The sequence below is a fragment of the Strix uralensis genome, chromosome 20 (assembly GCF_047716275.1).
Source record: "Strix uralensis isolate ZFMK-TIS-50842 chromosome 20, bStrUra1, whole genome shotgun sequence".
In the NCBI taxonomy this organism is placed as follows: domain Eukaryota; kingdom Metazoa; phylum Chordata; class Aves; order Strigiformes; family Strigidae; genus Strix; species Strix uralensis.
This window is the reverse complement of record NC_133991.1, coordinates 8847034-8859572: the sequence shown is the minus strand read 5'-3', so window position 1 is coordinate 8859572 and position 12539 is coordinate 8847034. Positions and strand designations below refer to the sequence as shown.

Here is a 12539-nt window from a genome sequence, read left to right as displayed (position 1 = left end):
GATCATGAAACGAGAAGATCACAGGCTCATGCCATGCCGTGTTCTGGTTCTTGGTCACAGCTGCTTTCTCTGATGCTGTTTCAGTCATGCTTAGGTGTATGCCTGCCTTTGAGTAGCTACTGCAAGGTGCCCCTGGAGTAGGGGCTGCGGGCAGCAGTTAGCCCTTGCTTATTTGGCAGAGCAGAAGTAGCTGTGAAGGGAGGTGACTTGGCATGTTCTAGCCTTCACCTGCATTTTGTAACATGGAATTTCTTCAAATATATGGCGGGGTTTTTTACTCTTATTATTTCCCGGTCCTCATCTCTTAAAGGAAGGGAATAAATTAGTTTTGTTATTTGCTTAACCAGAGAAAGGAACTAAGAAGTTCCTAGTCTCTTGTTCAGTTGAAGAGAGCAAGCCAATGTCTTCTTCAAGGCACGGAGCTGCTGGGATGCATGCTGCCAGGGACTCTCCCATCCTGTCTTATCATATTCATCAACCATCCTGTTGACTGTAGAATTGTTTCTGGCTTTCTTCAAAGCCTGTATGACTATCTTATTCTGAGAAAAGCAGGAACCCTTAACTATGCAACAGGATGGCTTAGTTGCAAAATCTGTAGTGTGTCTTGCTTTTTCCATGAGCCACAGCTTCTCTAAGAAAACTACTGGAAGACGTGCTTAAAATATCAGCTGTTCCACAGAACTTGAGAGCTCTTTATTGCCCCTTTCCACAAACCTCTCTCCTCATGTGACTTCAGAAGGGGCAAAATTAAGGCAGTAAGTGATGTCTGAATTGAACAGCATTACAGTTTTGCTTTTAATTTATAAGTCTTTGAGAGTTAATTATCATACAACTCATAGACAGTAGTTTCATGATTTCTTAATCTGTTATGTACACTAATTTTCTTTTGGCTAACTGCTGAAGGGAGACATTTGTTTCTGCAGGGCATCAGCTGTGTCTGAACCACAAAGCACAGGGTTAACAGAGTCTGTAATTAGAGAGATGCGTGGGCTTGCTGTATTAATCGCCATTTAGAAATGTGGATCTCTCATCTTGACTTTCAAATCAAAAATATAGCCATAGGTTAATCCCCTCTGCCTGCTCAGGTTCCACCTCTGCAGGCAGAACGGCACCAGACATGTGTTCTGCTTTTCAGGGTTTCTCTGTTCATGTTGTTCTCAGTTATACTTCGAGTGTTTGCAGTACTTACATGGAGGGGGGGGGAAGTTCTTTACCAACAAAGTAATTTGGTCTAAATCGCATCCCTGCAAAACAGAGCACGCGTTCAGTGCCTTAAATCTCTCTTGTTCCATTGCTTTTCTCCTTTTAAAGATAATACAGAGTTTTTCTTGTTCACCATTTGTCTCTCCCCTTGCAGCATCAGCGAAAGCTTCCTCACTGTGAAAGGTGCAGCTCTCTTCCTGCCACGGGGAAATGGGTCATCTACTCCCAGGATCAGTCACAGGCGCAACAAGCATGCAGGTAATGTGTTGCATCCAACGGCTGAGGCCTGTCTGCTCACTTTTGTTTCTGGGTCTGCCTTTCTTGAGTTGGTTCTCACCAGATAACACACATTTCTGTTTACACCAGGTGCGTGTTAAAGCTAGACTTGCCAGTCTCAAGACTGTGATATTGAATGCTGGTAGAAAAAAAAGGTTTCAGTACTCTCTTGTTCATCCTGCAATATCAAACAAATGAGTGACGTCAGGGCAGCAGTCATGACATCACGGAGACTTGAGAACAACTGCCCCCCGTAATATCATCCTGTGATTTTTGTATGAGAGAGGAGCTGGAGGATTGCCATCAAAACCTTCATGCATTGAACTGAGAAACTTGAGATTATCATACAGGATGAGTAATTGTTTTTCCTGATCTTAAAGTAACCGGTTATGATGGAAGAAAGGGAGGAGACTTACCTCTGCGTGGAGGTGAGGAAGCCTCTGAGTAAAGTCAGTGTGACTTTTCAGACGTGTGAGCAGACTGAATAATATGCAGTCAGTCATAATTCCACACCCTTTATCTGCTGAAAGTTTGATTTGTGTTTTTGCTTTGACTCTTTGTTTGAATAATGAAACTCAAACATTTCAGGGTATGTTGTTTTTCATTGTGTGTATGGTGCTTATTCACTGATGGTGTTTTACAGGGATCAGATAGTGTGGGGTTTTTCCCTTCCGTTAAGCAATCAGCAGGAAAAAACAACATTGAGACCTTCAGACTTTTGCATATGGGACAGAGACAGAAACAGAGGCTGGAGTCAACTTTCTTTGTCAGAAAAGTGACCACCAGAAGGTGATTTGGTTTGGTTCCAGGTGTAGATTTCTTTGTACTTTGATACCATCAGACTGTCATCCAGCTCTACATCTGGCAGAGTTACCTACCTGATGATTGGTCCACCTCAAAAATCTGTTTACAGACACCTTTAAGTCAAAAAGCAGTTAATTACATACTTCCACTTAGGCCTAGTACAAGCACTGCCCAAATTGGTTTGAGATGCATTAATTACCGGTTGCCAAATGAAAATAAATTGTTCTGATACCTAATTTAAAGCTGGATTTTGTGCTTGAAACTGAAGTGAAATCCTGTTCAGTGTGCAAATAGAGTTAGCAGTCTTTTAAAATGTATCTTGACCTGTCTCGGTTTTTAATCTCTCCAAAGTCCTCTGTGTAATAGAAGCCCCGGTAGTTGCTGTCTTGGCTTTACCTTGCAGAGGAGACCTGCTGCATGGTTTTCCTTGGGATTTGAGTCTCTCTTATTGCCTCATCTATCTACTTGCTACAGCATGAGGTCTGGAGACCTCGGTGGAAAATAGTCACTCGTCTAATCAGCCCAGAGCTTTTAGAAGCCATGTTGCCAAGAAAGCAAATCCGGTGTGTTGTAATTGCTTACAACAAGGTGTTTTGTACTGGAGAGGCTGGCTTGCCTAAGGGATGGGATTTTTGTTCTTAGAAGACTCTTTTTATTCCCGTCTCTGCAATGTACGGGGTGAGATTTAACGAGGCATCAGTACGTGTCCTTTCCTCAGTTTCCCTGCTTGTCAAGGGATGTGAATGGTGTAGTATTTTTTTATGGTGTTAGGAGATTTCACTGAAAAGAGACCTTTGTATGAGTGTTGCACCATCTTTCTTTTCTGTGAACTTTGTTAACATACAGCGTATGCCATCGGACCAAGGCACTAAGGGAATCAGTGGTGTAACCTTCCTGAGCAAAACATCTGTGCCACCAAAATTAAAGCAGTGATGTAGAGAGTGACTCTGAGAGCTGAACCAGCCATTGGCAGTCAACTGGCAGAGCATGTGGCAAACTGTCTCCTTTCTTGGACTCTGATAATCTGCACTCAACTTTCATTCCTCTGTGTGTGTCATGACTTATCTCTGGCACACAAAATTAGAAGGGGGATGGAGAGTGGACATAACTTTCCAGTATGAAGTTGCTGCCTATGGATGCAATAGTGTTTCAGGTGGCTACAAGAGCATTTTCTAGGAGGGTTGACTAACCTTCCTGACCTGCCTTTCTAATTCATCAGAGGTGCTAGAATCCATCATAGAGAGTAAATGCGTAACAGGAAATAATTAATGCTCACACCTATTTCTTTAATCATCTTTAGCGATGGAAATCACTAGTTGGCAGATTGACTAGATACGGTACCAGCTGTCCACGTTCCTCTCCCTGGGCGGTCCTGTGCCCTGTGCCACCTGGCAAACAGGCTGCGTTCTGTAGGCTGGTGGGCTTGCTTTTGCACTCTGAAGGAGGCCAGAAAAGGATGTAACTTCCCTGGGGCTTTTGCCATCTCTGGGATACTGTAAATCACTTTGAAGATCCCACCCTAGCTGATGCTTTGAACCTAGCCTGCCAGCTCTGACGGAAACAAAAGCGTCTGCTCTTTGCTGGACAATGTGATAGGAAGCAGCAGTCATGTCACGAATGCCAGCAAAGCGACAGCTCTTCATAGGGCAGGATGTGATATCTTTGTGCTAATTCTGGCATGTTCAAACCTTTCCTTTGCTTTTTCTTAATCCAGGAAGCTTACAAAATGCCTTGTGTGTTTGGGGCTGAAAATGCTGCAAGTCAGTTAAAGCTGGCTAAGGAAGCAATACTTTACTTTCTAGCTCTGGAGCCCCCAAGGCTGGCAGGGCAGGCTGCGGAACAGGGAGGAGTGCAATAAACTTTCTGAGGATGAGAGATGATGGAGCTCCTTGACTGAGCTTTGCAGAAAGGGTTGTCTTTAAAACTTCCTCTCTTTTTTATGTATTGAGATAATCCAGTAGTCCTGGGGGTGTCTTTTAAACTCTGGAAACTTCAGCTCTTAAACTGTTTCCTGATGGTGAATTAATTACTGGCAGCAGTAGGTGGGTACTGTTACATTTTGGGGAGGGAAAAACTCAGGTGAAGCATCTTTCATTTCAAGCTGCCTAAGGCATGTGAATGCCTCGTGAGTCAAATACTTGCTGGGCTCTTCCAGGCTGCAGGCAGGAGGTGCCACGTGAAGCAGAGGGACCTTTGCCTGTTGAGGTGACAGTTCTCAGCAGTTCCCACCGCGCTAGCAGCTGAAACTCGGTGGAACTGGGCAGCATTGTCAGGATTTTGCACTGGTGTTGATGTGGGGAAATCCTGTCTCCCACTGACCCCCTGGGAGGACAAGCATCCGATGGATGAGCTGGCCTTTCCTGTGTTACCTATCTCCCTAAATAATTGCTCTTTAGGGGGAGGTATGTGCCAGCCGCTCCAGCACTGGGAACAGTGTCCTTGGGCAGGAAGTAGCTGCAGGTGCCTGTCGCCGCTCGTACTTTGTATGTGACTTCCCCAGCACTGCAGAGTGCCTCATCTTTTCCCACCCTTAGTTAAAAATGCAGTCCCAGGGCATTGACTCATTCTCCATCTGCTGAAATGTGTTTCAAGGAGGAAGGAAGACGAGAGCAGGGAATGCTGTGTCCTGCATAGCCCACTCCACACAAGCGTGCCTCCGTCCCACTAGGAGAGAGGCTGCAGCAGCCCTTCAGCACTGCTGTTCCGCCAGTTATAAAAATCATTTAGAAACTAGGTACCATGCTCTCACAGGGCAGCATTTCCTTACTTCCCCTTCCTCTTTGTGGTACTCTGGATGCTGCTCCATGTCCAAGGTTTCCTTATTTCTAAAAGTCCTTGAAGTAACATGGATTCTAGCACCACCGATGAATTAGAAAGGGAGGTCAGGAAGGCTGGTCAACCTTCCTAGAAAATGCTGTCGTAGTCTCTCACGCTGAGTATTTGCTGCAGCATTCATGCTCTTCCCTGCAGTGTTGCCTAAACTCAGCTTCCCGTCCGTGTGGGAGTGGGAGAGGGTGGAAGAGTAAAGGCTCCTCTTCTTGCCATTCTGTGCCACCCACCTGGCAGCCTTGCACTCTCCTTTCTGGGAATGCAGATTCATTTTCCAGGTAATGATTGAAAAAAACAGCCCATAGCTGGAGGTGTTACTGTTTACTGACACTCGGAAGGTAATGTGCTTGCTTAGCAGGGAAACTCTTGGTTCTCTGTGGGCCAGGGAGTAGTGCTGAGAACTCAGTGCAGCAGTACCAACAGAAACGCATCTCACTTGTTTTTCCAGTGCTTGATGCTTTAGGAACCTGGGACACTCAGCTCTTTTTAAGAAGACTTTAAAGTTACTGCATGACTGTGATTTCCCCCCCCCCCCCCCCCCTTTCAGTTTTCCTCAGCCTCACCAGTAAAAGCATGGCAAGCATTTCCAGGAAAAATTCTAGGTGCTTGGTTTTTCAGGTGGCAGTTCTTAGCCATGTTTGGGTGGGGTTGGTACATAAGTGTACGTGGGCATGTGCTGCTCTGAGATGGGACTAAATCTCACTTCAAAGGGGATGCTTTTGTCTAGATAGTAGTTATGCACTAAGTAGTAAGTTGGTGTAAAAGAAAAGACAGATTGCTAGTTTGAAGCACGTGGTAGAATGAGATTGTGAACCATGGGGTGGGGTCCATTTATACCTAGTTTGCCTTGTCCTTTAAAGGAACAAAAGAGTACTGAAACTTCTTATTTCTGTGAAAAAGATAACAGGATTTAGCAGGAGAGAGCATGGTAAAGCAGGAGCAGGTGAGCACACGGAGCAAAGAGCAGCTGACTAAGAGATGGAGTTTTGTAGGGGGAAGTGACAGCAGTCACGGTGACGTGTCAGGTTTCTTGGTGGACATTTGCTCTGGCTGGACAGCCAGGAACTTGCATGTGATTTAAAACTATTTTTGTGCGTTCACCTTTCCCTCTTGCCTGCAGGGGATCTCCAGCAACACCTGCAGGCCATGTTCATACTGCTCCGCCCAGAAGACAACATCAGACTGGTAGGCTGGCTTTTTGCTTATCTGCTGTTAATGAATGTAAAGGTTAAGTTCCACTTGACAAATACACCTGTGTAACTCACGAAAGCGGTGGTGTGTCTATGTGTGAGTGGTTTCATCAGCGGGTTTGGGGAGTCATCTTTGCAACCACAAAGGTAGAAAAGCAGCTAATTATGAAAGGCCTGCTTATTTGGTTGTTCAGTGAGACAAATTGTATGGCTAGAAGACTGCCTTTGTGTGAACCAAATAGTGAGCATTTACGCTCTCAAAAAGTACTGTAACAGAGAAGCTGGGTAAATCAGCTTGGTATCCTATTTAAATCAAGAGTAGGTGACTTCTGCTGACCAGCGTGAACACCCGCCCTTCCACGTTAGCTCAGTTGTGTTCCTCACTCAGCTCTCGTAACTTGTTGCATCCCCAAAGGCCATGGCTTATCGGGAAGGAGCATGTAGGATCCCCATGTAGCTATGCACCTATATTGAACCTTGTCTTTCTGCTTTTCTGGTTTGTTGCCTCCTATAGTGATATGATGAAAATTAGGCATTGCTGTTTATAGCATTGATATGCAGTCCTAAAGACCTCCAGAAGCCAAAGAGGAGCAGTGAGGAATTTGACTAGGACATGTTGAAGTGCTCTACAAGGTCAGGCATGACTGCAGTGTATCTGCATCTCTCATCACTCAGTAGCCTGAAGTTTCTTTCCTGTGTTGTCTTGGTGCATCTTAGCAACGTATGCCCAAAGTAGGACTGCCAGCGTCAGAAGTGTTGTTCTGGCACCTCTGGTTTGCTGAATCCTCCTGAGCTGTGCTGGAGAGAGACTGATTGTATGAGTATAGCTAGGGAATAGCCAAGATTACTATGGAATGCTTTAATTTTAAAAATGACCACCAAAAATAATTTGCCCTAAGAAATCTTTGTAAGCAAACTAAAGGACCTACTCCTAAACTTTGTCAGGCACACCTTGCTGTCACTAAAATTTCAGTGAAAGTGATGGGAATGGGGGTTCTCAGTGCTTTTCCAAATCTGAGCCAGGGTTAGAACATTGGAAGCTATTGAACAAGTCATTGTTCAGCAATATCACTAGCTACATTGTGTGATTTGGGACAAATTAGCCTTAACAGCTGAATAAGGACTTTGTGGGCTGAGACATAAACCCTTTTGTTTGGGGCTACATTTGGAATGCTGAAATCTTGCATGAGGTTAAGTTCGATAGTCTACTTGAATTTAATTGATTCTTGACGAATGAAGAGTGTGCAGAGCTGCAATAGACTCTCTCATAAAATAGTAGATACAAATGAGATTTGAAATATAAACAGTACTGAGAGGAATGCATTCTATTCTCATGTTGGCTGCTGTCATTCGGAGGGCAGACTTCACAGCTCAGAGGGCAGCAGAGGAATCTAATCCTCTATAAACCTACACTTAAAATTTGGAACAACTCTTGTTTCTGTTGGAGCAGAATTTTTTAGCCTTCCATGAGAGCAGGATTAGAGCAATGGTACCAGTGTAAGATCAGTAGGAAGGAGGAAAATGAGTTAAGAGTACAAACTGATTGAACGTATTCCTGTAGCTTAGCAGGGTGGGGACTTGTTCACTGACATGTGTTCAGTAATAAAAGAAGACTTCAGAGAGTTGGGCACTTTTTTTGGTCTTCAAATCAAATATCCCAATGAGAAATGTGTTCTTGTGTGAAACACCTACTATCATGTGGCATGAAAAAGATGAAAGGTCAGTATGAACTTACTACTTGGAACGTGCTGTTCAGAAGGGCTGGTAAAATACCACGTCGTACTTCTGATGAAACACAAATGCAGTAGAAGATAAAAGTTGGCTTGTGTTTAGGTGAGCCTAAAACTAAGAAAAATGTTGCTGGCCCTGAAAGGAGTACAGGGGATGACTTGTTCATGAACAGATTATAAATAACCTTTCCAAATTAAGGAGAAAGCTAGCTCTATGTAGATGAGCTGTTGAGAAAGAACTTTTCATCTCATCACAGTCCCTGAAGCTAAGCCATCCTCCCTAGATTGACTGGGATTTCAAATACCTTCATTTAAAAGGCATCAGCCACTTACTTGGTGTGCTCCTACTGTCGGGTGAGCATATGAACTAGTGCTTAATGAAAAGGTTAGAGACTAATTTGTGATTTGGTGGGCATGTTGGAGCTCTAATAGTAACTTTTGAGGTTGGCTGGTTTACAGTGTCAAGTTTGCTATTTTATTATTCTAGTAAATTTAGCAAAACACATTATCTGCTCCAATCATGGTTCTTTGCTTTGTGGTAAGGCTGTAAGTGTTGAATCTAGAGAGCCACAGTAAGTCATGCCCTGTTTCTCTTAATTGGCCCTCTGAAAATCCCACCCCACTGACTTGAACCCACGTGATCTTTGGTCCGCTGTTTGTCTAGCCCTGTTCTAAAGGGTCTTGCATTAAGACCACACTTCCCATTACTGCTAGCCAAATTGGTTTAGCAAAGTAAGTTAGATTATGTTAATCCTTTTGCTGCTGGACTGTCCTCAGGAGAAGCAGAGCAGAACTCATGTGTGGATGCTCTGAACATGGGGCAGCTGTTGTCCGCCTGTTCTCGTTTTAGGCAAGTCTGTGTTTCTGTTTGAGGTTTAGTTCTTAATGTAGATAATGACTTTAACTACCAAGATCTTGGTGATTGCTTGCTCTTCTAGGTTGAAGAGCACCCTTTCTGTTTTGCTACAAGTGGTTAGTTGTAGAAGCAGCTGTCTTGGGCAGAATTCACACCTTGAAGGACTGACCACTTTGATCTTCTGTGTTTGCAAAGGAATCCCAGTGACCTGAGGAGCAAGAAGGAAAATAAGGCCGGTTTTAGCATGACTTATCCTAAAGAGATAGGGTGGGGCACAGTCTCTCGCTGTACAGAGCATGTCTGTCTGCTGGCATCAGCATCTGGGTAGTTTCTGTTAGTCTTCAGTCCCATTGGACAAGTCTAGAAGACACAGTCAACACAGTCTCCTGCCTGCACTTGCTATTCCGCCCCCATCACTAGAGCTGCTGCTCCCTGCAACGCCACGGGGAAGCTTTCCCTGCCACTCTCAGCATAGTCTCCTGCGATAGAGCACTCTGGTGAAATAGCAAGCTCTGTTTTAGCTGCTGTGCGCTATTTTAACCTTTGTTGTAGACTCTGCCACATGTTGTGGCTGAGACTTACTGTATGGTGGACAGGTAAGGTGTGAGGAGGTTGGAGGGGGCTTCCTCTGAGCTAGGAGGTGCCATTCTGGCCTCAAGACCAAGTTAGAAAGAACTAAAGGAGCGTATTGGGAAAAGCACCCTATTCCTGAGAGACCCCACACAATAGTTATTTTGTGAGCTTTTTTGAGGATAAAATCACTGTTTAAACTGGGCTCTCTGAGCCATGAACTCCTGCAGGCCTCCAAGAAGTGTCTACACAAGCAATGGCTCAGGAGGCCTGCTGGTGTTTGAAGAAATCAGGTTCAGTTTGTGAAGGACGTCAAACACTGCTTCGAGCTTCAACCATTGGGTCACGAGGAATTTGGCAACTGGGTCCCGTTGTAGCAGGCAGGTGTCTGTCCGCAGCATGGGGCAAGGCTGGGCTGTGACAGCTCCTTCTTGCCTGTGTCTGCTCTCTGTAGGCCCTGCTCAAAGTTCAAGAAGCAGTTTAACAGTAAGGTAAACATTGAAGCCAGACAGCATCTTACGGTTGGATTAGGCTGTCCAAAGTTAAGATTCAGTATACACAATTAAGTCACTTCCTTTCTAGGGATGTCTTAATTTCTCTAGTTGGGATCCTGTGACTAAAATTAACTGCAAATGGCTTGGAACAGGGTGCAAAAAGCGTTGCAAGTAAAGGCTGCCTGCTGCATATGTTTATAGGCAAAACCTAAAGCGCTGGGCTCACTTCCGTGGGCATAGAGTTCTAGATTCATCATGGCTTATGGAGGAGGATTACTCTTCAGTGTAGCCTTTGAGGAGCTTCAGTGTTGGTCTGATGATCACAACTTCACTGCACGGCCACTTTCTGAATGCTGTCAGTAGTGTTTGACTTGGGGGAGTTTGGGGTGAAATTCGAGCATCCTCCAGTCCTGCTAGATCTCTCTTTTGCCAGTGGGGTGCACATGGTTGTGGTAGGAGCACTGAAGCACAATGACCTCATGTTTTCTGAGCAATCCGAATCCAGACATGGGTGCACTTTAGTAACAGGGAAATCTTTTCCTGTCAGCTGAAAGGGTTGCTTCTGCACTGGGGAGGTTGCTAGAAGAAATTCAAAGGACCAGCAGGAAACCACATATCAGTTAGGTTCTAGCTGCCCAGGAAGTTTGTGGAAAGAGTCTCGTTGTAGCACACAGCAGTTTAAAGGAAAGATCTAGCTCTTTGGACTGATTCCTCTGAGAGGTAAAGAACACATTCAACACCCATCTGTCTTGCTGAACGCATAATGCTCCGTGAAGCTCACTAGGCCGGGACCGGTCGGAGGACTGTGGCAGCCAACCTTGTAGGCTGCTGTTTAAATGCAGCCTTGGTGGGACAGAGCAGACCTGTGTACAGAAGGCACCAGGAACATCCAGGCTGTTGAGGAAAGCACTGTGGGAGAGAGTAAGTTGCTTCTCCCTCTTCTGCTGGTGACCCAGCTGAGAAGTACAGGCCATCCGTACTAGTGCAAACTGCATCACTGCTTCTGCGCCTCTCACTCAGCATGAAAAAGTGGCTTGTAAAGGTAATAGTGTGTGTTTTGCTGGCTGCACTGCTGATCTCTCCCCTTCCTTTCTTTAGGCTGTAAGACTGGAAAGTACCTACCAGAACCGCACTAGATACATGGTGGTAGTGTCCACCAACGGCAGACAAGACACTGAAGAGAGCATTGTCCTAGGAATGGATTTCTCTTCCAATGACAGGTACTCACAGTGTCCAGGTGGGGGAAGTCCTTGAGTTCACCCACATGTCAAATCAAGTGTAGAAGTCACTGTCTGGTGTCTATGCTTTCTGGGGATAGATTGCTTCAGATTTTCTAGCGTAACACCTTTCTTGAGATCCAGAATTCCCCTTTTATTTCTTGAAACGAGGGGGCAGATGGGAAGGCAACAGTGCAGGTCAGCATTTCCTCCATTCCTTTGAGCCTCAGGGTTATGTGAAGACGTTAAGTGCCCTTAAGCGTCTCTGAATGGTCCCTAAGCCCTGCATCTGCACACCAGAGACAGGGACAAGTCACATGCATAAAAAGAAAAAGCTGCAATTAGAGAAGCTGGACGTCAGGGTTCAAGAGAGCAGCTAATAAGAAGGTGACTGTCAGGCAGCCCCTTTCCAAAGTCATGGCACAGAGGGCCTGGTAGGAAGGTCAGGGTCGCTGATGGCAGATCTTACACAACATGTGCTCCCCCCAGACACCAGTGTGTCATCGGGGTTTAGTGCTTTTGCTTCATTCATTTAAATTCCTCCTGACCTCTCTGAAAGGCCACAGAATGTGGCTAGGAAGCAGCTTTTGCTGCTGGAGTGACTGTAAGCCAGGAGGCAGCACCCCCAGTGGCTTCACAGGCAGAAGCTTCGATTTTAGGCACTTCGGAGAGGGCATGGAGGCACGTGGTAGTCTTGGTAGTCTAACACAAGTAAGTCTTGGCCTATGCAGGGAAAGAAAAACCTGGATATTCAAACCATTTTGAAAGGTTTCATACACAACTGCTACAGGAATGAGTCTTGCTGCTGACCCTAGTTGGTAGAAGTTACTTTCAGGTAGTTAGCAGAGTCACTAGAAAACCTTTTTGAACTGTTTGGCTAAGAAATGACCTTCCAAACAGCCTGCTGATCACAACAGCCACCATGCTTAATTTTGAGTGGCTTGATTTAGGAGCTTAGCTCAAGTGATGTCTGCTAAAAAGTGGGACCAGCTTGATGCTGTCCCTGGCTCCTGGCTCAATTCCTGTGCATGTGTGCACAGCTGTAGCTCAGAGATGCTCTTGTGGTAGTGTAAGAATAACTTGTCCTTGCACAGGTTGCTGTGAGCTTGGAGCTTGCTGTTGGCTGTGATACACCAGCACAGCCACCTTTGATAACTGAGAGCTCACTGGTATTCAGTCTCTAATAACGTAGCAGGGTCATTTTAGCTTTCTGCCAGAGTTACTTAGGTTCTGGATGGTCAGTCTGATACACCCTCCCCTAGCCCACTTGGTATTTATAACTCAATGTAGACTTGTTGCTATGGTCTCTGATAAGCGCTTGCTGAACAGTATCACTAAAAATACCCTGGCCACCTTGGGAAGCCTTTTAA

The 12539-nt window shown here is 45.2% G+C and overlaps 1 protein-coding gene across 1 annotated transcript in view; it reads left to right on the top strand.

Moving 5' to 3' along the window:
- SSH2 (slingshot protein phosphatase 2) overlaps positions 1 to 12539 on the top strand; it is a 105049-nt gene that overhangs the window by 67282 nt on the left and 25228 nt on the right. The window contains 3 exon segments of the mRNA XM_074890485.1: positions 1358 to 1461; positions 6233 to 6297; positions 11051 to 11172. Coding sequence (XP_074746586.1) covers positions 1358 to 1461; positions 6233 to 6297; positions 11051 to 11172 — 291 coding nt within the window.